Genomic DNA, 27,104 nt, shown 5'->3' on the forward strand with positions numbered 1-27,104 from the left:
GCTTACAAATTAAAAAACCTGTCATCAAACAGTTTCGTAAACTCAACCCATTCATCGACGATATCGGAGTCCTCAGGGTGGGCGGCAGACTTTCTCGCTCGGGGCTGGAATACGAACACAAACATCCAGCGCTCTTACCTTCTGATCATTCGCTAACGTATTTAATTATCGATCACATACATCGTAGTTACTGCCACCCTGGTGTAAACACAACAATTTTTCTGCTATTGCGGCAGTTCTGGGTAGTGTCAGCGAAACGTGCAGTGCGTCGCGTTCTTTCAAAATGTATAAAGTGCTATCGACTGCACCCTCAACCGTTACAACCGTTCATGAGCGATTTGCCTGCATATCGTGTAAATCAGGTGAAGCCTTTTTCTGTCGTGGGCGTGGATTTTGGCGGACCTTTTCGCATAAAACTTGGTCCACATCGTGGCGCTAAAATTGACAAGGCGTACCTCTGTGTGTTCGTTTGCCTCGCGACAAAGGCGGTTCATCTAGAGGTCGTTTCCACACTATCAGCGGACGGTTTTATCGCTACTCTTCGGCGTTTTGTGGCGCGTCGTGGTCGCTGCACGACTATTCATGCGGATTGTGGTACCAATTTTGTTGGTGCCCGGAATCAACTGTCTTCCCTTATGGAAAATGCTTCACATGCGGAGCGAATTGAATTCAAATTCAATCCTCCATCGGCTCCTCACTTCGGCGGAGTGTGGGAGATTCAAATTAAAGCGGCCAAAACTCATTTATACCGGGTTGTTGGTGATCAAGTGTTAACTTTTGAAGAGCTAACAACGCTCTTCGCTCAAATAGAAGCTGTTTTGAATTCGAGACCGCTTTGCCCCGTAAGTGCTGACCCTAACGATTTATCAGCATTAACTCCAGGTCACTTCCTGACCTTAGAACCGTTAACTGCAGTCCCCGATGAGGATCTATCTTCAATTAACGTTAATCGGCTTCATCGGTGGCAGCTGTTACAATCCTTTCACCAAAACTTTTGGTCCAGATGGAAAAATGAATATCTGAATTCTTTAACGCAACGCGCCAAATGGACCAAAGATTCGAAACCTCTAGCTGTAGGATCGATGGTCATTATCAAAGATGACAACCGCGCTCCGTTACACTGGACCCTTGGTAGGGTACAGCAGCTTCTTGCTGGAGCTGACGGAGTCATTCGAATCGCAATGGTTAAAACTGCAACCAATAACGTAATCCAACGGCCTTTGGTTAAGTTGTGCCCTCTGCCACTGGAGGACTAGCATTCCATCCATTCCATCCATCTTGTGTTTTAACTGTATTATGTATTTTAGTTTTAATCCTTTTTTCTTTTTTTTTCTTATAACTATTAGTATCGCACCGTTTATCATATTTTTTTTTTTTTGTTTTACCTGAAAATACCATAGCTATTTTGGTGGGCGGGATGTTCCGTCATCGTACATTTTTAGTGATTTTACCGTTGTAATCGATGTTCTGCGTGAGTAGATTTATGCAGCAACAAAACGCAGCCTTGAAAAGCTGTTATGCGCTCACTGCCCGCGAGTTGAGATTTTTGACAAAAACTTGAGGGTAGTAGCAACTAGGTGTGGCACACATGATCGCACCGCGAACGTACGTCGTTTTTCGGAACTCGACCGCCACGCGAGCTTCTATGCGCATGTGTTATCATCAAACTCTAATCGTGATACAATAAACTCTTAGCAATTGTTCTAAGACTTTGAAGTGATGTGCAGAATCCAACCAGCTGGTGTGCTCTAACGATAGTGGAAGTCATCATCGATTCTCTAAGGTACGTGGGTGCATTGTATTTTGTTGCTGCGTGCCTATTAACGTTCTGAACATCGATTACATCGGCAGATTATTCCTGGTCTGACCAAAGTGTAGTAAGAAGCCACCTATCGGTTTTCTTTGTGGAGGTGCGTTTGCTACAACGATAATTATAGTTATTACAAGATCGATGGAGCTCCTACCGTAGTGTTGTCTGTGTATTTTAACTGCATGTTCATTGCCTATAGGTATGTATGTGTAATTATGTTTTAGTTTCATTATCAATTAATTAAACCTTCATTTTTAAGCTTTAGACTCAAGGCGTGTCAATAGAACCCTTATACCATAGACCTTACTGACCTTCCAGCTATTAAAATCTAGTACCGCTTAGAAGTAATACGAACTATTCCGGCAAACAAATTTTAATCAATTTTTTTCTTTAAATATATCCCAACTTTTGTTTAAGACAGAGATTGATCAATTTTCAACGCTTTGAAGATTAAACAAAATATTATATCACAAAATGATCCCTTAAATCCTGATCCTTAATCAATTGCTGAAATCATTTTAACACGTAAGTGTCAGCGTCTAACCTAGAAGCTAGCTACTGTGACCTAGGTACTATTTAATTACAACATAGCCGCCTAACAAGTATCACGTGTCAACCTGTCCCTCACGACCCGATTCCGACCAGTTCATACTAGTATAATACGTAATACTGCTATATGGTATTTAGCGTATAATTAAATTGCGTTTATAAAGATATCAGATCGTTATGTGTATTAATAGAACTGTCTGTGCTTTTGATTGATCCTTTTGGTTTTATAAATTTGTATTCTTATTTATTCGTTCTTAAAAAAGTACTTCAACGACTATTAACAAAGTAGTGTTGTCAAATATTTGGAAAAACAGTTTATGATATCTCGTCACATATAGAAGTACACAGCGCTTACATAAAAGAACTTTGTTTTATCATTACATCAATAAATAGATCAACGATCAAATATCCAAAACCAGAGAAACAGCAAAAGCTTATAAAGGAAAACAGCTAAAGAATGTAGATCCCGTCAACGAGTGTATTCCAAGAGTATCAAACTAAAATATAAAATCAAAAGTAAGAACAAAGAAATGAGAAATACGCAGAGATTTTATTTAAATTATGGGAATTGGTTAAAATTTTGTGTATAGTCAAAAATCTCTCAGTTTATTTTACGGTTATCTATTTTCGTAATATTTTAAAGCTTATCTTGTGTAATAAACAACTTATCTAAAATGATCACTCGTTTAGGTCGACTTAAATGTTTGAAATCGTTTCAGGTTTGTGTTATTATTTTTGTAAATAATAAAACCGGAAAAGTATTTTACTGACCACAATAATATTATATAATATTATATTACTGTACTTAAGATTAAATTGACGATATATATTTAAACGACGATCTCTAGAAAGTACTTGAACTTGAAAAAATATTTTTGTTTTACATAACTCTTTTCTTAGCGAGACCGTCTGTTATAGCATTATTTGCATTTACTAAATCACCTCTAAATAATAAAACATTATTTGCATTTACAAAATCACCTCTAAAATAAGCTTATATGCATCTTATACCGTTTTATACAACCATTTTATAAATATCATTGAATCAATTAATTTAATTCTTTCGTTTCACCGAATAAATCGTTCGTAAAATATATTTGTTTAATTCGTTCAGATCGATATTGGCATAAACAAACCTTTACTTTTTTCGTAAACTCAAAGAGTGTATTGATTTTAAAAACACTAAGTACTGAGCGTTCAATTGTAAGTTTGTTGCCATTCTTAATAAAAATATCGATGTACAATAATTTCTAGAGAACGTCGCTTTTGAGCATCGGAGTAAACAGTAATGAATATAAGTACCTAGGTCTATTTGAATTAAATTTCAATGTAAACTGTTAAAGATGAAAACGTAAACAATAAAGTTCGTAAAAGTATAGCTCGAAAAGGAGAATATAAAGTTTTGTTTTAGTATATAATTTACAACAAAAAAAAAAATCTTAACCTTTTCACAATTTGTCTCTAATATATAGTTTATTTTTTAAAGTTCGCATTAAAACCTTCTTCGTCTAACTTTACTTTTTAATGTAAGTTTATTACATGATGAACAATAAATTTTAAATATTAGTCATTGTTAACGAGTAACATAATGTAAATTACAATATTAAAAAATAAAAAATGTTTAATAAATATTTATTAACACAAATGATTTAACATAAAAAGTCGGTGTACTAGCTCTATATGTGTAATGATGCAACATTAGCTTCATACTTTTATACCCTTAGCTTCTATCATTCAAGCGATAAAGCTTAAATTAGTATAAATATTCACAAGACACCCTATATGGTGCATGAGAACAAAAAGCTAGGAGTCTTCCCATTGCTTCCTGTATGCCTTTGTATATGGCAGTGGTTTGAAAGCTAACACTTCTTTTAAAAGCAGATACACCTTGCTTAACAAATTAGAAAACTATGGCAGATGTATATGGTATTTAAAGTGCATTTTTATTGTAATTTTATATAAAATTTACTATCCGATGAAAATTGTAATGTACAAAGAAAATTGAATCAAATATCGTTCCTTGTAGAACACCTGTTTTTAATAGGACTTATGTTCAGTAATTTATAATTTAATTAATAATTAAATTATAATTTAATTAATAATTTAATTTATAATTTAGTAATGTATAATCTTCAATGAAATGTAAACAGTACTTAGAAGCATAAAATGTACAAAGAAATACAAAGTTTTGTATTTAAAAAAAACGCAAATATAATTAATGAAGAAATATCATAAAGCATCTTTATACGAATACTAAAAAAAACATAATGTAGCTATAAAATTATCATTTTATATACGTATAATCACCTCGTATGTTTATACTTTGAAAATAAAAATATCAACATTTACATTGTTAGATGACCTCAGTATATCTAGACTTACATTTGAATATTTGAGTATAAGACAAACAAGTGAAGTTGTACCAAGATTACCAATTATAATGAAGTTTTTATATACCTCTTAAGTTATCCAGTTTTTGCTTCAACTATTTATAACTATGATTTAGACTATTCACTATCGACTTTATGTTTATGAACACAACACCCAGTCACGTCACGGTTGAATTCAGTTTATCGTAACGAGAAATCTGGTCAGGCTGTTTATCATAAATCTCGTCCATTGTTGCGTTAGCAAAAACATTGTTTCCGTCACTGGTTAAATTGATTTTGCTAGTATTCGATTCGGATCTAAAGCCTTCAGTAGCGGAAAGGTATCATTTATTGTTCTTTTGAATTTTATACTTGAACTTCGGAATGTCATATTTATAGATCAGATATGTTTTTGTGTCATTGACATAGTTATCATTTATCATTCCAGTTACTTTTACTACGAATTGAATTTGTTAGAAGGATTAGGGATACCAAGTTGCGACAAAAAATGGCGTGAACTCGTGTGTTGCCCATAGTCACCACGCTGGGCAGGCGGGTTGGTGACCGATTAGGGTGGAGGGGATTGCGGATACATGAAATACAAAAAATATATGTTTAATTATTGTTCTTATCGTAAACACCTTTGAAAGATGTACAATTTAAAAAAAAATTATTGTCACGTCTTGTCTAAGTATTTGTTACTTTCGCAGTCTTTTAATGCTTAAGGTATTTTTTATTATTTTGGATCACGTAAATATGTAATGTTCTTATTATTATCATTTTAATTTAAAAAAAAAAATCCTCACCTTTATACACTTCCAGCATTGGAATCAAAAACAATAACAGAAAATATATTGCTTGGAATTGGATTTTTGTTTTTCGATTTACGAATTATCCTACAAAGTTACTGTAATTATTAATTAATAAAGATTTTTCTTAGAGTCCAATACTAATCCTGTCAAATCGGGTAAGTATGCCAATTGTAAGCGATTAATCTACAGCTAAGTTTATCCAAACAATTCTTCTCCAAAGTTAAATAAATAATAATAATATAAATATCTATAACACACACAGACGGTCGTCTATTCCTACGGTAAGCAAGTTAATGCTTGTGTTATAGGTAACAGCCGACTTATATAGCTACATATTTTTTTCCGTAATAATACTTATATATATGTCGGAAATTGAGAAGAAGGAAGGTATACTTTTCGACTTGAAGGTATATTTCTCTCTCTCATTGTCTCAGAGTACTTACTCAGTCTACTGTGGGCATAAGTGGGTAATGTTGACACAAGTAAACACAATTTATGATATCATTAATTAATCATGAAACAGGATTCACTTAACAGAAAGATAACGCAGCACGGAAGGCGGGATAGTTAAGGGGGCGAAGACTAACTTCTTAGTATTCGATGGTTTCACGGTTCACCGTGCGGGTGCCGAATCCATCGTGTGGCAGAGGGAGTAACTCAGAGCAGTGCCTAGGACTTGCGACCCAGGTGTAGGTTTAAGGAGGCCCCCTTTGAGATGCGCATCAACGCTCGCCTTCACTGCTCGAGTTATACGTCCCGCCTAGCCAAATTAATCGTAATAGATAACAATTAATTCGTTTGCGCAAATTCATTATTGAATGAGTCTAGGTTAAGCTACTAGCAGGATACAACAAGTGTATCGTGCCAAGCCAGAGCCAAGACTGCCTTAGCGGCGGTTGCACCGTTCGTTTAGTACACGTCAGACTAACTCGAGTAATATAATAAATGAGGGTAGGTGACTATCGAACGATGTGCTAGGTGGCGCGTCGATCACCCCACTACTCTAACAGCTAATAATTGACAACTGACATTATCTGAATACACCCAAGTCAAACACTTGACGTTCCGTATTCATACTTTGCGACATATAAATAAATACATACATATATCACACCCAGATTCGAGGCGAGAATCGAATCCGCCGGAACAGAAAGCGGGGTCAGAGCTAACTGCGCCAACGTGCTAGTCAAATGTAACACGAGTATTGTATACAGTGTGGTATATTCAAAATTCCCAGGCAGGTGAAACAAAAAGACGAACAATACATTATGAGGTAAAAAAAAAACTCTCATGCGGACAAATTACAACATTAAACAACATTAAACGCCGTACGAACGCTACAACAATGGTTCTGTCAGTTTGAAGGCGTGGTCTAAGGCATAAGACTATCAAATTTACGTTAAATGAATTTTCATATAAAAATGTAAATTAAATATGTGGCTGTTTGATACAGTACATAAATTATAATTCTTACTATCCACATTAAAAGTATATCTCATTCTTTTTATTTCTACGCTATTTTTATGCTTTGCATTCAGCCTGTAATATCCTACTGCTGGACTTAGGCCTCTTTCTCCATGTAGGAGATGGATTAGAGCTTAATCCACCACTGTGTTTCACTGCGGGTTGGTGGATATATTCCCTTTTTCCCCCTCGACTTTTGATATTGATAAAGGAAAAAATAACGCCGCGTTGTTGGCGCAACGGTCACAGCCATGGATTGTACCTGTTGCGCTGGCGGTTGCGGGTTCGATCCCCGCACATGACAAACATTTGTATTGGCCATACAGGTGTTTGCCGTGGTCTGGGTGTTTGTGCAGTCCTTGTGGGTCTCCCCACCGTGCCTCAGAGAGCACGTTAAGCCGTCGGTCCCTATTGTTATCATGTACACCTGATAGCGATCGTTACTCATATTAGGGAATATATCCGCCAACCCGCATTGGAGCAGCGTGGTGGATTAAGCTCTGATCCTTCTCCTAGTAGCCCAGTATTGGGATATTAAAGGCTGAAGCGACAAAGAAAAAAATGCAAGTAGCTGACTTAAATAACGCTTTTCTCTCATAAAACGCGTCGGTGTTTACGAAAGAATGCGCACGAGGCGTTGTTCGTGCAAAAATCCACGAATTAACGCGTTTACGTGCTCGCCGTGATTCCATCCGTCACGTGTACATTGTACGCTTGTACAGTACGACGTGTATCTGCGTTGTTCTGTATTTACTCTCACTATTAGCAATTATCGGTGATTTATATACTGTGCATACACTTATGTATTGTGAAACGCAAATTAGGTACATAATACAAAGAATTCGATGATAATTATTTACGTTATTTTTTATTATAGATAAAAAGTAATTCGTAATTATTTTGTAATTATTTTTAATGTGTTTTTTTAACCTCATTGTGTCAGTATTTAGTAATAATAAACATTACAATTTATCTTTATATTTTGTAATGTTTTAATTTAAAAAATTCTTCTTTCAAAATTGAAAACAAATAGTATATATTTTTATATAAACACGAATTTATCCATTTCTTCGATACAAAATAACGTTACTTTCAAATGTAAAATTGAAATAAGAATAAAGAAATATTAGCCGGGTACTATTCGCAGAATCTAGTTTTTTATAACTTTTAAGTTTTTTTTTAATACTTTTCGATGAAAATGTAATAAGAAATAATAATTACAGTTGTCGATAAGTGGATCGACGTTTTTGCTACAAACTTTATAGATTCTGAGAATACTTTTAACAGATATTCGTTCAAAAAATAACTAAAACATATCTTCGATTGACGTGATATTATTTACTAACAATAATTTTATAATTATGATACTTACTTTTTGGATCTTATAAAGGCCGTTTTTCGTAATCTATTCATCTGTGGCTTTATATATTTTTGACACAATTTGTATAAAGCTTACTTCATGTATCGATAAAATATTGAAACTGGCCGTAAATCATCATAGCTTAGCATTAAAAACACTAATATTAAAAAAAAAATGCAAAAAAATACGATTACAATTTTTCATGGTCACTAACGCTATTATACGATTATGTAAAACGGGCTCTTTACCATATTTATTGTTTGTCATTTCGAGTTCCCGATATTTTGACAATATTGCTATTTGCAAGAACCGCGAGCATAGGTATTCTGATTACTGTAAAAAAAATCACATCTACCTAATCTTTTACTGGCTTAAACAGAAACTCGTATTGCACTATTTTTTTTACATAGGTATATAACTAGATGGACAAACAAGCGTACGGCTCACCTGATGATAAACGATTACCGTAGCTTATAGACGTCTGCAACAATAGAAACTTCGCAAGCGCGTTGCCGATCCTATCCCCTACTCCCCCCAGAAACTCTGGTCACCTTACCAACAGGAACGCAACGCTGCTTAAAAGCAGTATTATTTAGCTGTGATCTTCTGTAAGGTCGAGGTGCCTACTATCCAAATCGGGCTGCTCCATATTTAAAGGAGGAAATTTCCTGCTGTCCCCTACCTCAGATAACTTACCTAATCGTTTACTAGCTTAAACAGAAGCTTGATTTAATTTGTTTTGCACTAAATGATTTGATTTCAAACAAAAATATTAATGTTTAATTGTTACTTTGAAAGTAACAAATAGAAGTTAATATCAATAGTTCAAGGTTTAAGAGACGCGAAAGTCAATTGATCCTGACCCCTATTGTCTGTGTTGTATTTATTAATACTTTCAACCGACTTTAAAAAAGAGAAGTGTAGAAGACTGTTTCGACTTTTTTTACAACGCTTCTTTAACTTTATATCTTTATTTAATATCTTGTAATAAGTTGCTGCTTAAATAACGCCTATGGCAATAATAATAATAAAAAAACTATTAATTATTATATATTATATAATATTTTTTGAAAAGAGTCATGCTGTTTTTTTTTTTAGATTCTTGTCAACAGAATCTACATTCCTAATCGGTGGTAACTCCACTTTCAACTCTAATTATTTTATTGATAAAAAAAACCGGTTTGTTAAATGATGATGATGTGCCTACTTGAATAAAGTACGTTTTGATTGCATTAGTACAGTAGTAAATACTTTAACTATGTAATACTTGCTTTAAATCGTTCTTTGAAACGAAGCCGCGGTAAGCGACTAGTGGTATCAAAGTAATAACCCCATTAGGATAGTTCAGAAGCGATTGATTCGTGCTACACGAGCCACGAACGTGATCCCGGTTCGATTCCCGCGCAAATTACTAGCACGCCCACTCAGCTCCCAGGATGGGGTGTATTTTTTGCGTTTTTCAATCACTATTTCTATGGGAGAATATGTTGTTTGTGATCTGTGGACTTCTAATCTAATTTATTTTATATTAAAAAAAAAGCCTTCTAAAACTTTTTATATATTTAAAAAAAATGTCTATAAAATCAATTGTAGTTTTTTATTATACTGCATATCTATTTCAAATTAACATTTTTGGTATTACATAATATACAATTAAAATCCTATAAATAATAGTGTAATAATCATTAATATCATTAATTATTTAATTTCCTATTAAAAAGAAACTCAAGAAACAGACATCCTGGTACAGTACTTTGTGTATAAATTTAACTGTTTCAATATTAAATAATTTACTATTTCCTGGTCCCCATTCTCTAGGCTATATTCCTTTACGATACAGAAAGGTACGAGCTAATTCTAGACTGGTAAAAGTCACAATAAACAGAGATTTTATATCGCCTACAAATATTGTAATTTAACAATCAATATATCTTAAATTTTATAGTATTTGTTACATAGTAACATTTAGGTCTACACGCGTTTTATATTCGACGTTAGACGAAGTTAACTCCTCGAAGGAAATGTTAAATTTGTAAAATTATGTTGGTACGAGATGTTATATTTTGTGATAATTTATAGATGCGTCTGTAATAGAAACACTCGTATTTCTTGTTTAATATTTGTTATATGCTACCTGATCCGTCAGAGGTCTTGACTTACGAACTGCCAAATAATCTTATATATCCATAATAGACTAGCCCGTTGGCGCAGTTTGCAGTGACACCCTGCTTTCTGCTCCGGGGGTTGTGAGTTCGATTCCCGCCTCGTATCTTTATATATCGGGAAAAAAAATTTAGCTACATCAGTTGAACGTTACCTTATAACACAAGCATTGAGTTGCTTACCGTAGGCACAGACGACCGTGTGTGTGTGTGTAATAATATATAAGAACGTTCTACAAAGTACCCGTTGGAAATCTCACAAAAACTTTTATGTGGAAAGCAGCAGTATGACAATTCTACATGACATTAACGACATACTCAGTGCTTTCTAGTACCACTGAAATCCATCAAATCAAATAGGTAAACATTAAAACCTTTATTACTAAAAATATATATCATCTTAAGGACAGTAGTTAAGTGGCATATTATTGAAAGTTGAACAAGTCAAACAGAAAAATATGGTAAAAATTATGTTGAAAAATTGTAAATATATAATGCTCTGACGTGTTAATAATACCTAAATAATAGACCGTGAAATATCACTTCACATAATCTATATTAATGTTATAAAGTTAAAGAGTTTGTTTGCTTGAACGCGCTAATCTCAGGAACTACTAGTCCGATTTCAAAAATTCTTGCAGTGTTAGTTAGCCCATTTATGGAGGAAGGCTATAGGCTATATAATATTTTATTACCTCATTTTTACTTAATTTCACGTGGGTGAAACCGCGTGTCACATCTAGTCTAATATACATACATTTATAAAAATATTAAGGTATTTACTAGAAGATATTGATAGGTCAGTTTTCCCTCTTACACAACGATTATTATAAAGACACGAGAACAAAATGACACGTAATTGACAGGGCCGGATTACTTCGCGTTACTTAGTACAGCCTAAATGACAATAAAATACCTTTAATAGTAGGTAACATTTAGGCTTACCTTCTACAGTACAAGCGTTCTATTTTGTAGTATTTTTTTAACCGTTGAAAAAAGAACTTATATTAGAAGGAAGGTAATAAATTTGAAACTTTATAATTGTCACTAATGGAACCATATTATTTAAAACGTAAAAATGCGTATTTCTCTAACCTTTAATACAAATAATATTTTGAAAAACGAAATTCTTATTAAAATATTCATCTATCCGCATTTATCCCCTAAATAGTCCGGACCTGTCAAACGACATTCGTATTCGCGACCTGCGCGTGCGCATGCGATGCCAAAATTGTTCTTACATGTCATTATAGTGATGTAACCAGTCGAGCGGTCTGTCCGTTTAATGTCAAACGTTTATTGCTGTGATCTTTAGGACCGAACAAGGTTTAGTGTATAATCTATTCGAATGTTTAAGGTTAAACGATAGTAAAAGTTCGTATTATGGTGGTTTTTAATATACTTAGGGCCTGCCTCGCTAGTTGTGGTAAAGTAGGTAGTATAGGCCATTAATATCTGTTTCATCTTAATTACTAAAATAAAAATGAAATAAAAATTACTTAAATTAAACTACTAGTTTTAGGTAATTTTTTTTTTAAATAGAAATATTTGACAATGAAATTCAATAATGAAAATGAATAATACATGTGTATTATCTGTTGGATATCGTCATCCAACAAATTGCGTTATCTACAACTAGTGATACAGGCCCTTAAAATATTAAAATAAAAACTAAATGCCTCCCAGTATCTTGAACCCAAATCAAGAGTGCATCTTCTAGGCAAGCACACCATCTTAGACTGCATCTTCACTAACATCAGATGAGATCGTAGTCAAGCGTTAGTCTATATATTAAAAAAAAACCGCCACGAATGTATGTATTGGCCTATACAGATTTTGTCACAACTAATTATAAAAATAATACTCATAAACGTATAAGAGCAAAGTATTACTTGTTTTTTTTTTTTTTTTTTAATCTTTTACTACAAGAGTGTATAACATCAAATACTAGCATAGGTCATAAAATATATTTATACAACTTACAGCCGTGAAACAGCTACAAAAATAATTTTGATGTTAAATTCTAATGACTATCTTTTAACATATAAAATCCTCGTGTCACAGTTTTAGAGGCCAAACTCTTCCGAAACGGCTTGACCGATTCTGAAGGGTAGGCTTTAAAATATTTTTTTTTCCATTTTTTGGCAATTTTTTATTTTTTTATTGATTTGGCATTGAAAAATAAACACAACCGAAAATTTTCAGTCAGGGTCAGCTAGTTTTCATATATATTTCTTAAGAAAATAATAAAAAATACAATACAATTTAATTCATAGACGCCTCATTGAGACTTGAATACTTGAGAATAATATTTACATACGATTTCGCACTTCCGAACAAATACTTACCGTTTTAGTGAAAACAAATCAATGGTATTGCTGTAACTTTGGTAATAGACTATACACTATACTTTTATACAGAACTAGCTTAAATCTGCGACTTCGCTCGCACTGATTTTTTTTACAAAAAGTATCCTATGTTACTTCTAATACCTCCAAGAATATGTGTACAAAGTTTTATGATGATCGGTTGAGTAGTTTTCGCGTGAAAGCGTAACAAACCAACTTACATTCACATTTATAATATTATGTGAGGGATTATAATTTTTTATTTGAAGTGACGACATTTTTAACAACTTTTGGTTTAATGGTTTTTAATGGTTATAGAGTACAAATGATTTCACCAATGTTACATTGCATGGAGAAGACACGTAGGAGATTGATCTATGCATTTCAAATTGTAAATAAACGCCTCACTAAGTGACTACCATTTAGAATTTCTCCTTAGAAATAATCTTCGTTAAGTTATAAAAAAAAGTAAATAGAAGTGGTTTAATTCGAAATCACCTAGAACAATTGCAATCAGTACAATATTGTAAAAAGAAATTTAGGCGAAAGTGACAGTTTTCCAGAATTAGTAAAAATTTACTCAAATTATTACAATTTATTTCATTTAATTTTGCTAAAAGAGAACTCTAAACTTCGCTCGTGTCACACAACGAATAATACACTCAATCAATATTATTAATAAAAAAATTATAATTTTTATAATGAAACGTATAAATAAAATTTAATTAATCCTCATCCACTATACCTACACCAAAATTAATAAGTGTCAATTAATTTACGCCTTAAATAAGTCAGTCTCGCATTTTTAATAATAACGCGTCGTATTATGCGAGAAGTAAGACCTAGCGTGCACAGTTGGAGTACCGTTTTAATTGATTTCAAACCGTGTAGCAATTCTGTCCTTTTCCTTGACTCTTTACAAATTAAACATAGTATTTTCAACATTACAACTACAAATCTTTTCTAGAATAGTGAGACTGCATACTGGCATTTGACAGTTTTGTCTGGTGTAATATTTATACATTATATACATCTAATATATAAAATTCTCGGGTCGCGGTGTTTGTAGTTAAACTCCTCCGAAACGGCTTGACCGATCCTCATGAAATTTGTGTGCATATCGGGTAGGTCTGAGAATCGAACAGCATCTATTTTTCATCTTCCTAAATTTTAAAGGTATTCCACACCTAATTTTTTATTTTTATTTTTATATAAATTATTTATTTTTTATTTTATTATTATTTGGCGTTGAAAAATACATACAACCCTAAATTTTTACCCTTCTACCACCAACCCCTATTTTTAAATAGCGTTTAGCGGCAAGACGACGTTTGCAGAGTCAGCTAGTATAATTATATAATTGCATTTCAAACAGAACATAGGTAAAAGGGACTATGTCTGTATGACCAAGTAGAAAAAATATCCAAAGCACTGTTTCTTAATTATTATCACTACTTTTCTTTGGTTGATTAATTTAGATTAATTGTATTTATAATTTTTACTGTAGTGTGTGGTTTATTTGTAATTGTTGAAGACAAAAACTGGGTAAGACTTAGTGATGAGCCTCAGTGATAGGGTATCCTTAGACGATAAGGCTTTATTTAGTTACGGTATAAAAAACATATGATATGTATCGTCATGAGCGCTAGGCCTTACGTTCGCAAGTAGCGTCGTATTACCCCGGAGCTTTCTATTCAAATGTCCAAAAGTATGACGGCGAAAGTTAAAACTGACAACGATGTGTGTTTTTAAATTTTCACTTTTGCCGAACGCAATCCACTGGAGATGCTCTCGTGTTCGTATTGTTTACATAAGTGTTTGAGCGTTGCAATATTTTATTTTTTTATACGTTGTTACGTCCGTTACTCTGTAATACTATATAGGTAACTATGGAAAATAATTTTATATGCTTCTACCCTAATGCTTGGCATAGGCCAATCCACCACGCTGCTCCAATACGGGTTGGCGGATATATTGCCTACTATAAGTAACGATCGCTATCAGGTGTACATGATAACAACAGGGACCGACGGCTTAACGTGCTCTCCAATGCACAATGGGGAAACCAACAAGGACTGCACAAACACCCAGACCACGGCAAACATCGGTATAGCCAATACAAATGTTTGTCATGTGCTGGGATCGAACCCGCAACCGCCAGCGCAACAGGCACAATCCATAGCTGTGACCGTTGGGCCAACGCGTGGTCAATAATTTTATAATAGTTACTAAACTATGGATACATGTGGTCGATGTGGTTTTCTAAATTTTCTAAACTAGATAACAGTAGCTGTCTGATGCCCTGATGCGGCAAGGGTCAAGGTTCCACACCCACACAGGAAAAATCTTTGCGTAGGTTATACTAATGTTCTTCCCCCAGTTTTCTTTCCCCACAGGATACAGGATTCACTCCCTATCGGTAGTTTCATGTTTTTGACGGAAATAATGTTTAGTGTTGAACTCTATAGAATAGATAAAATTTTAAACCGAAGCTGGTAAAAATTAAGATGAACATGTCGTCCGCGATATACGAGTTCGCATGACATTAACGTAACGATGTACGTTCGCCGATGTCATGACCCCGTGTGACATGACATTGCGGTGTCAAAATCTGGCGGCTATTAACATTCTCATACAGCTTGTGAAATGTATTTGCTTACTAATGAATTATAATACTTTGATACTGTATTATAAAAAAATATCAAATGATAAGGTTCGTTTTGAACCAAAAGAAAAAAATATAAATATCTGTTACTGTGCTTCATCGTTAGCCATATCGCATGTAAATATTAAAATTAAAGGTTTATAAAACCACATAACAAGTAAGTTAGTAAATGGTAACCATTAGCTCTGCTTAATTAGTAAGTTGTTAGGTTCTATTAAACTTTATATTGTACTCAGTGACAGCTCTGCTTAATTTTCAAGTTCAAATTATAAAAATTTATATTTGCGTCAGTGACTAGAAGGGCGAAGTTTTTTACCTTCATATTTCAAAGGTTTTTTTGTGATTTTTTTCCTTTAAAGAAATATTTAAAAAAAATAGTTATTATAAACACATGTATCAATGTTTCATTAAGTAGCTAATTAATATACCCACTAAAACCGGTTACTCAATAAACTTTCTTAGGGTATATAAAATCAATATTAAAAACACAACCGGGCGACAATTATTTAATATAGATTTACAACCGGAAAGCATCCGCTTAACAGATTGACATTCGCCTTGAAATAACCCGTCAAACCGGTTTTTTTTATTCTGTTATATAAAACTGTTATGCTAATGCTACACAGGTGACTTTTACTTCGAATATTTTTTTGTATATTTTAAAAGCGCTGATTTTTTTCCTAATCAAGCTAAAATTTATTCATTTTTATTTAACATAAGCGCTTAACACGTTCTTCAGTTTTTGTTTTTAAATATTTTATTTCTATACTTAGTATTAAAGATATATGCACTATTTTGTTATAAATTCACATCAGTAAACTACTGGACATAGGCCTCCTCATGCACACTTCCAAAATTCTGTTCGTCCGCGACGAAATTTAGCTTGAATGAAACCGAGTTGGTAGCTTAATAAATAAATATAATGACAAAAACATTCTAGAAAGTTCTAAAATTCTTCACATCTCTGAAAGTTTAACTGTTTCATTGACGAGGAACTAAATTGAAAGCGAAATTTTATAAAACTAATATTGTTATACTTTTACTGTATGTATTAATACACGTAAGGAAATATCAATCGTTTGCAATGAAAAGGAAAACGCGTTATATTCTTTATAACAAAAAGTTACTAATGTATAATAAAGCCATTTATTGCTATCGCTGTGGCTACAACAAGTTGCAACCGATATTCGCGATAGATCGTTCATTCAAACCACGAACATGTGGGCATTATTCTTTCAATATCCCTAGTTACTAATAATGTGATTTAAAATGAAAATAAGATATTTTCCATTTTAGTTGTTAGTAATTTTCAGTCTCCGCTATTTTGGAGCTATAGTGTACTCAAAGTGAGCAACATTTTCATTATACTAACAATGGCGCAAAATAATTTATAAAGGTTATAATACATGTTATGATCGTGGCGTTTGTATTGTGTTTCTGAACCTCCGACACAGAATTTTGTTCCACTGGGGACCATGGGCTGTGTTTATTCATTTCACGCATTCAGCCCGTAACATCCCACTGCTGGGAATATGCCTCGTTCTCCATGCAGAAGAAGGATTATACCCACCACGCTACTCCACTGCGGGTTTCTGGCTTTATTCATTTACTAACTATTAACTATCTCTGTGCCAAATTTTCAGCTTGTAGCATAAAAAATGAAAGACTCGTGCAAACTTGTAAGAGCCCTAAGATCCCTTTTTAATCTGGCTCTATCAAAAATCCGTTCTTAGCAGACGTCTATTATCTGTAAAGTACCTCCCTGTCAAATTTCATCTATATGCGGCCAGCGATTTTTGAGATGTCGTGATAAGTCAATGACCTTACAATTTTATATATACCTATTGATTTTTTTATACAACTAGGTCGGCAAACAAGCGTACGGCTCACCTGATGGTAAACGATTACCTTGTAACGTTTTTTCTTGTTATTTTTAAATTTTTAGTATTATTGAAGCGAAATAAAATAATTTGTAATATATGATCGTTACAAGAATATGTTAACATTAACGTACCTAAAAAAATATTTTACTAAAAGTAATGATCATCATCATGTAGGACAATATCATTAATATCACTTATCATCATCACTTCAGCCTATTCCACTGCTGCCCATAGTCACCACGCTGGGCAGGCGGGTTGTTGACCGCAGGGCTGGCTTTGTCGCACCAAAGACGCTGCTGCCCGTCCTCAGCCTGTGTATTTCAAAGCCAGTAGTTGGATGGTTACCCCGCCGTCGGTCGGCCTTATAAGTTTCAAGGCGGTAGTGGAACTATGCTATCCCTTATTCGCCTCTTATGACATCCACGCTGTATTCTTGTGCTTGCACTGTATGCTGTGTGGCTACGGCATCAAAGAATATAGCCACCCCCTTTCTTCCCGTGGGTGCCAAGTGACTATGGGCAAAACACATGAGTTCGCGCCATATTTGGCGCGAACTTGTGGCGACCTATGTCCAGCAGTGGACTGCAATAGGCTGAAATGATGATGATGACGATACCCACGATCATTAATATATATAAACACAAAAATTTCATTGTACGAAGCGAATGAACAAATATACGAACGTACAAACAATTAAAACAATATTTTCTTATACGTCTGTCGCTTATATAAAATTATTAAATCCTCTAACATACGAGAAAACACCAAATTATCCACATAAACATTGCTAAGTTTTGACTAATACTATAAGATTTTTTTTTAACTCTCATGACATCCGCTGTTAAAATTCCTCACTGATTGGTAACAGTTATCTGGTATTGCGACGATATTCCACAGTTACACATACAGTGACGCGTCGAGTGACTAACAGACAAACATAGGTATGAGTTTAGGTAAATAACGATGGCATGATACAATCGATAATTATATTTAGCTGTTCTGGAACGTGCGAGCGTTTGAAGGATGTAAAAGATAATAGAATTTACAAAAGTTTTATTTTTTAAAGAAAGTTACACGATAAACGAGCGATTATCTATATGTAAAAAAAAAAAAAAAAAAAAAAAAAAAAAAACTAGGGACGATTTATTTTCGATGTTTTTTGTTATTTGTAAAATTTGTTCTTAATATGTTTAAATATAATACGCATAGGTGATATGGATTCTGCTTCTATACGTCCTAACGTAAATTTGAACTTATAATTTTACATAAAACTAAACAACCTTTCCTGGTTTTAGGCGATTACAGCGTTCAAAATGTTTAAATTTACAATATGTATATAAGATATTTATAATTAGAATTTATTAGTAATGTAAGTATTATAAATAAACAAAGAAAAAAATATCATTGAATGCTACATCATTCTCTAAGGACCGAAGCCAAACTCATATATCAATATCAACCATTGACATCCGTACCACGTCCTTGGACACCTATACCACTTGACTTTATAATCAACATTTCATGATATAAAAAGCTGTTTTCAACATCAGTCACAGCGCTAACAACTAACGACTAAAGAAAACGACATTCCGTATAACATAGAGATTTTAGAAACAATCGTAGCTTGCAATCCATCAATAATGCATCGCTCCGAGACTTAGACGAAAAAGGAAATCTCGCTCTGATAGACTAGGAAATCGTTACGTTACTTTGTTCGAGCCGACCTGATAGAACAATATAATTGAATGAACAATACGGAATAATGATTCTTAAATATCGGAAATTCAATGTATTTAACTATTATCGACAGCGTAAAAGGTTATAACTATATTGGGGCAGTTTAAGCTTCTGAATTTTCTATGGCAATATACAATATCGATTTTTAAGGAAATGTTTCTGTTTTTTGGTTACAGAGCTGGACGTAGAAGGAGAAACCCACTGGCACTGTACACAGAAGATGACGGCAATGACCTGAGCGACTTGGGGATTGGCACCTCAAGCACCAAGAGTAGTCTCAGCGAGGACTGTGATACGCACAGCTTAGCCGTGAGTTGAACTTCATCGTAATCAGATTGTAAAATTTACCGTTAAAAAACTCCTGTGATTTGTTTCATGAGAGTAATGAACGCGGATCTGCATTTTTATGAGAAGATTTATTTGTCTAATAAGTCATCATTTCAGCCAGATACTCATTATTACAGCCACTGCTGGACATAGGCCTCCACAAGTTCGCGCCAAAAATGACGTGAACTCATATGTGTTGCCCATAGTCACCACGCTGGGCAGGCGGGTTGGTGACCGCAGGGCTGGCTTTGTCACACCGAAGACGCTGCTGCCCGTCTTCGGCTTGTGTATTTGAAAGCCAGCAGTTGGGTGGCTATCCCGCCACCGGTCGGCTTTATAAGTTCCAAGGTGGTAGTGGAACTGTGTTATACCTTAGTCGTCTCTTACGACACCCACAGGAAGAAAGGGGGTGGCTATATTCTTTGATGCCGTAGCCACCCATTCTAATGACTTGTGTACACTCAATTTTTACACAATATTTAAATGAAACAATGGTGTATAAAAATTATTATTTTCATTTACAGAGTGATGGCATGGATCTTGAAAAGAATCATTCAGATATGGAAAACATGTCTCATTGTGAGAACAGTCGCAAGCTGGGCTCCAGTGCCAACGAATACGACACTTGCACGACAACGACCATCAGTTCTCCTGAGCCCGAGGAGTACACGTACGAGGGCGCTATAGAAGGATACAAATCAAGAATTATTTCACAAACAAATTGCAACATTGCCAAAACAATTGTTAATAATAACTTAAAAGAAAAATCGCCAGATAAATCAAACGGTGACATAAACAGAATCAGAACGTCGATAAGCAATAAAATTGAAGAAAAAATGTCTTCTTTCCAGCAAGAGAGAGCAAACGACTTAAAGAACAATAATAAGAAAGATCTACCGAAAGTAAACATACATCAGCGAAGAGAACAATTCGAAAGAGAAAATTCACAGGAACCACAGGTAAATAAGCCGAAATTACCCGATATCGCAAATAAAAAGTCGATCAAAGAAAGACTGTCAAGCCTCGAGAAGTTTAATGAGGAAATACAAGTGCATAAATCAATAAATGATTTAACTAAGTTACCTGTCGAAGTAAAGCCATTAAAAGATAGGCTATCTTCGCTTGAAAAAGTTAAGACTACACCCGTGGAAGTTGACAGAACAAAGAGACTGTCAAACGGTGACCTCAGCAGCACGAGGTCACTTAAAGAACGTTTGTCAAGTCTTAAGTCACAAACATCAGAAGAAGAGGTGAAAGTTACTAAAACTTCAGTGAAGGAAGTTTCTATGAGCCTTAAAGAGCGGCTTTCGTGTCTGGACGCGGCAAAAAATAAGGAAATACCAAAAATAGCAATCGAAGAAGCGATGAAAATGAAAGAAGCGAATGATCACAGCGATCTTAAGGAAAATTTGTCTGACAGTTCATTAAAAATGAGTTTGTCGGGAATTGAAAATCAAATGCAGAGCTTCTGTCGCTCACTCGATAGTTTGGATATAAATGGACAATCATCCCCTAATTCATTCGATAGAGTCCAGAGTCTTGAAGACTTCGACTGTGGCGAAATGCAAAATAACACTGTTCCAAGTGACATTGAAACTGAGGATAGTGGTATTCACACTGCTAGAGACTCATGTGCACCAGCAGATGACATCGCCGATTTGACTCAAGTAGCTTCTCCTATTGGAGAACCTATGGCTGAAGTTTCTGAATACGAGTCTTCGAACGAAGATGGTGCCATGACTCTAGTATCTACTAAAGTCGAAGAGCCTATAGAAATAAATTCTGAACTAAAACAGCAGACAGAAGACGTCGTCATTCAAGAAATCGACGACCCAGAGAGTAAGGCTGACAGTGACAGTGGAAGCAATTACATTCAAGCAGTTTCTCAGCCCGAAGAATTTAGTGTCACGGATGAAGTGACCGAAATTCAAATGGACAAAGAAGATGAAGACACATTGAAGAGTTTGGATAACCAAGACTCCAGTGTAAGTCTTAATGAGCCTGCCTCGACCACGTCAGACAGCGACACGGTCGTGTTTGAGGGGAAAATGACTATACATCTAAACTTGAATGAAATATGCAACAATCTAAGCACTGGTTCTGGGAACAGCTCTAATACTAATGCAATATATTCCAATGACTCTACTAACAACAAAAGCATGCCAATGGTAACTGTTTCTAATATTACAACTACTACTAACATTTCACCAAAGAATTCCATTAAACCGCTTAAAACTAACATAAGGGCATCTAACGATAACTCGCCTAGTTATGTAGATATTGTAACTTCATCTAATACTTGTAATTTAGCGTCAGATGTTCAAAGCAATTGTGATTCATCTCACATTGAACATGCTTCATCCAAGTTTCACATACCCACTGATGCCCCAATTTCTAGTCCCGTCGATGAGGTAAGTAACTCGCAAGATTCTAATCCATTTTGGCAGAAAAGAACCAAACGGTGCCTTGAACCGAATAGACGTAAAACAATATTATTTATAAATAATAAAGTAACAACAGTTAAAACTGTAACAAGTACTAGTACTAAAGGTGATAAAGAAAGCAACTAAAGGTCTAATAAAGGTTAAAAAACCTAAATTTCTTCCCCCATACGTATTCTCATACATTGCTAAAAGCAAGATAGATGAGGACGCCAGTTATGGGTATAACTTTTTTAGAAATTTTATGATCTCTTCATTTCCACGTCAGTTCGACGGTCATCTTTTAAAAGTATATTACGACAGTACTCATAAATCCCACTAAAACTAATTCAATAGTCACATAACAATACTGAAATCATTAATCATTAAATTTTAGTTACATTGTGTCTAAAATATGTGTGCTAAATGAATATTAAAAATCTAGAGCACCAGAAAACTTCTACATCAGACATCAGGATCATTCGTAGTGCCTAGTTTTATACAGGGTTTATAAAATGTAGTGCCCGTATCATTATATCAATTATTTAGACAATTAAGTACCGATGTAGACCCCATTTTACTCATAGCATCTTAGAATATTTTTTTCTGTACGTGATATATGTAAATTCACTATCGAAATATATGTTAAACTGTTATATATGGGTTTTATTTATGTAATCTATTGATATATCCTCATCAAAATGTCAGTCATTAAGTCTGATAAGGAGTTATTCTAGGTAAAAATCACCATGTATTAGTTTATGAGGTGTGATAAAACAATGCTGTTATCTTCAGGACTCATATCTAAAACAAACTGGCCCTTATCTCATGCGTAAGTCTCAGTAAAGCGAATGAATTTGCGTTGAAAGTAGGCATATTTTATACTCCGTTTAATATTAATATTATATTGAAGGTTAGGATCATCGGCTTTTGGTGATGGGTTAATGCAAGGTAAGAGCCATATTGTACGTAGTGTTGCGCTTCTTTTTCTAATCTGCATTTTCGCCGCATTTTGTGCTAATCTGTTTCATTTAGCTAAGCATGTTTATATTTTACTTGTGCCTCGTGATTTTTTCTTATATTTTAGATTTTTGTTTTGTTAACTTAAATTATTTTGATGCTTCTTTTGTTAATTTGGAAGCAATTGTATACCTTATCTGAGAGTATATTTTTAATTTATTTTCTAAAACTTCAGGTCATTGACGCTTTAGAACTTGCGTTCCAAGAATTGGATTCAGAGGAAAGTGTCAACGTGACAATGGATGATAATGATGCTAAATTTAACGGCGGTCACGTGGAGGAGAATGTTACAGACACGGTTGATAAATTGCTAGATTTCGATATAGAAAAGAAAGTGTCGGTTACACCGCTATATGAAAATATTGATATCTTCAATCAGAATAATATTGTTGATGCTGGAGAATTTCCTCTGGACCTTCCAACAAATGCTCTTGAACCTCCCAAGGAAAAACCTCCACCGCCACCTATGGAAGATAGTCAAGATGATGAACTTCTGGGAAACGTGAGTGTTATTTCGTTTACGATTTTACATACATACAGACATTGCAATCCAGACATTTTTAAATTGACGTCTAGAGTAATAAACAGTAAACACTTACAAATATTTCATAACTTGATAAAATATTGTACATATTATTAAATAGATTAGATTGCACATTATAAGATAACACACACTTAACAGTAGTCTAAATTCAATTAACAAATATTTTTAGGGTAACTTCAAACATACAAGCTCAGCACGTCGTATTAAGAAGGAAATTCGGAACAAACGCACTAGTTTCCTAGGAATTGAAGGTCAAGTAGACGATAGTTATCTAGACGTAGATTTAAAACTAGCACCGCGACCTGACATCACGTCATTTTTGCAAGAAGAGACGAAGATCGAGAAACTTCTGTATAAGAAAACTTTATCCCATGATATGGATGCTAAGTTAAGGGATAGTAGAGATTCAGGAGTTGATATCGATAGAGGACCTTCAGCTGAAGCGTGGTATAAAGGACAGTCGTCTCCAGAAACATCGAATCCTCACAGCAGACAAAATAGCGAGGTAAGGCCATCATTTTAATTTTAATTGTTATTTCTTCCAAGAATGTCTATGAGGTTGTGGGTTACGCTTTCCTTATTAATTCTAGATATAATTATCTTACAACTGAAAATAACTTGAATTTGTTGTGAAGTTATAGGTTTTAGGATTAAATATTCATTCAATTCAAGAACCCAAAATAAAATCAATAAAAACTGACAACTAAATGAATATAAAGATTCCAATCCAAATTCTAATTTTCCCATAAATCACATGAATTATCGGTAAACTATTATCCAATCAGCAACAAATAATTCTGTAGTGTTAAGAAAAGAGGATGGTCATGTGATTTGTCATAATTGTAATTTATTTAATGTTCAATATATTAGAGACTTGATACCTTTTTGCCATGAGATATTGATATTTTTAATCAATAGGTGCAATGATCTTATTGTTAAGTTTTATTTATTGACTTAACTATAAATCGACTTATCTCCTTTTTCCTTGACACCACAGAATTAAAAAATTAGTCATCTTATTTCCAGCCCTACACTCACATTACTGTAACATCAGATGAGGAAGAGATAGCGAAAAAACAATCTGAATCTTTCTCAAAAGATCTCACCACAAAATTAACAAACTTAGAAAACGGTGACTCAAAAGACAACAAAATTGACCATTTGGACAAAAAGTTACAACAACAACAGGTAATGTCTGAAAATTGATCTAAAACCTTTATTTCAATTTCCTTTAGTGTCTTGAGTAGAACTCTTGTAGAAATAGAAGACAGCTTTAATATTATATAAAGTATGGCTTGTACCATTTCCGTATCGCTTATAAATATATAAAGATTCTAAAATTATGTATATAAAAAATACTACGTTAGTAATTTTGGGATGTCAAATCTTCAACCTAAAATAGTCGATCTTGATTCGTGATTCTTAGAAACTATAGTTTATTTTTGATAGAAAAAAAATCGTCATATTATTTATATGTTAAGTTCTTATATTTCATTTTCATTTAATATGTTATATAAGTGTAGAAAAATATGGACAACTAATTTTGGTTTCGGTCTGTAAATATTGGTTAAGGGCTTACCTAAATTGTACATTCGTGAAACAGGAAAAAATTTGTAACAAATATTTTCTTGTATTCTCTTAATGAAATCCTGTTTTACGAATACGATAATCGGTTCAGGTATTATTATATATATTAAGGTTGGCTGTAACCACTGCTTCCTAATGCTTGAACTACACACACTTAGAAGTTTCGTTTAATTCGCTACAATTTATGTAAGAACCATAGTTTTGTTTAGTTCGAATCGTTATGTATTTTATTCATCAATAAATATTATTTATATAAATATATATTCTGCCTTTTATTTATTTGATCAAACCTTTTGTAGTTAGCAGCTTTAAGCACGATGCACGTACTGCTCATTATTTTTATAAATACTTTTAAGATTCAATGTCGTTTTTGATATAGAGTCATAATCAATTAATTTTGTACTTTGCTAATTTTTCTTTTTGTCGTCATACGATTTTTTTTTTTTGTAATAGGAACTATTATATTCATTAGATACTTAGAAAAGTAATTATAGATCCATTGTCTCAATGTAATAGTTCCATCAAAACTCACCTACCATTTTTTCGTGTGTAAATAACATTTAAAAAAAATGTCCGCCGGCTGTAATTTCCAGGCGACTCAAATGTCTCACACTAACGACGATTGGCCTGACGGGCTCTTTGACGATGCTCATACGAAGGTGATTGACATATATTACACTAAGGGCCCGTTCCACCAATTGTGGATTATATTTGACGGATGACACTATCCAACAGATAAAAGTTTTTGATATATTATTCTTTTTTACCATCGAATTCCACATGAGCCTGCTTTTTTACAAGTCTAAAAATTACACATTCTTAATTGAAGAGAAATAGGTCCTAATGGCCTATTCTGCTGTTAGATTCTATTCAAAACTTATTTGCAGCATAAACTTTATCCACAACTGGTGAAACCGGCCGTAAAAATAATTTTAATACCAACAATTTTCATTTTATAACACTCCCAGCTAACCCTAACTAAATCCTAAAACTGCTTTTCTAATGAATCAAAATTGTCCATCTGTACTTAAGGATAATTCTTAAATATATAAACTGAAAATTGTTAACAACTAATTTAAAATCATTACATAATAAAAATTGCACGCAAGCTTAACCTTTGACACTGAACACTAATTCCGTGAGTAATTGGAGAAAATTATACAAATCTAACCAAATCCAATAGGAAGTACTGCGTTTTGAACGAGAACTTTTACAACTGGAACAGGAAGAGCTTAGAAGGCAACGCGAGAATCTTCTAAGAGACCAGAATAGAATAATACAGAAATCAGTCCAAGATATATCGAGCGCTGGCGCCCCAGAAAAACCAGTAACACACAGAGCGAACAAATCAACAAATCATAATTACAGACATTCGATGCCAAATCTATTAGTCAGTGAGAATTTCATACCTCCGGTTATCGAAAGACCAATCATAGATGAAGAGGTTAAAAGGAAGCCATTTGTCTCCGAAGAACATATCCAGAGTCATTTTGGCGTTGAGGAAAGTAGGAAATTACTGTTCGATGATAAGACAAATTTCGCTGAAGCTAGAAGACCGATGCCTAATATGATGAGGCCCCAACAGCCTATACTGCCTCCGAAACCGAGGAGTCGAGATTCTATAGAGAGAGAAATTACAATGAGGTTAGTTGACTAACAATTATTTTTCGATTCTGTCATCCACTAACTCGTGAAAAGTTTGGCTGATTTTGTGTTTTCAAATATACAATCTAGACATTTACTTTCGTTAATCACAACTAAAATCTTTATAATAGTGCTAAATGATAATGACGTCGAAATATCTCAGCCTTTTTTTCGTTGGCTAACAAGTGTCCGGCCCCCCTGATACAACACCAGAAGTATAAGCGTTGCCAACCCTACTCCCGATCCTCCTCAACCAACCGAAACACAACAGTGCTTGAGAGCAGTATTATTTAGCTGTGATCTTCTGTAAGCTCGAGGTACTTCCCCAGATGGGCTGTTCCAGATTTGAGCCGATATCCGGTTGTGCTCTACCTTAATTAAGCAACCATAATTTAATAGTATT

General features: G+C 34.0%; 1 protein-coding gene across 1 annotated transcript in view; it reads left to right on the plus strand.

Moving 5' to 3' along the window:
- LOC123663968 overlaps positions 1-27,104 on the plus strand; it is a 116,843-nt gene that overhangs the window by 86,565 nt on the left and 3,174 nt on the right. The window contains exons 5-11 of the mRNA XM_045598605.1: positions 19,336-19,468; positions 20,011-21,654; positions 23,102-23,428; positions 23,640-23,975; positions 24,497-24,658; positions 25,651-25,716; positions 26,241-26,701. Of these exons, the coding sequence (XP_045454561.1) occupies positions 19,336-19,468; positions 20,011-21,654; positions 23,102-23,428; positions 23,640-23,975; positions 24,497-24,658; positions 25,651-25,716; positions 26,241-26,701 (3,129 nt within the window). The remainder of the gene's footprint in view (positions 1-19,335; positions 19,469-20,010; positions 21,655-23,101; positions 23,429-23,639; positions 23,976-24,496; positions 24,659-25,650; positions 25,717-26,240; positions 26,702-27,104) is intronic.

The sequence above is a fragment of the Melitaea cinxia genome, chromosome 21, assembly GCF_905220565.1.
Source record: "Melitaea cinxia chromosome 21, ilMelCinx1.1, whole genome shotgun sequence".
Classification (NCBI taxonomy): domain Eukaryota; kingdom Metazoa; phylum Arthropoda; class Insecta; order Lepidoptera; family Nymphalidae; genus Melitaea; species Melitaea cinxia.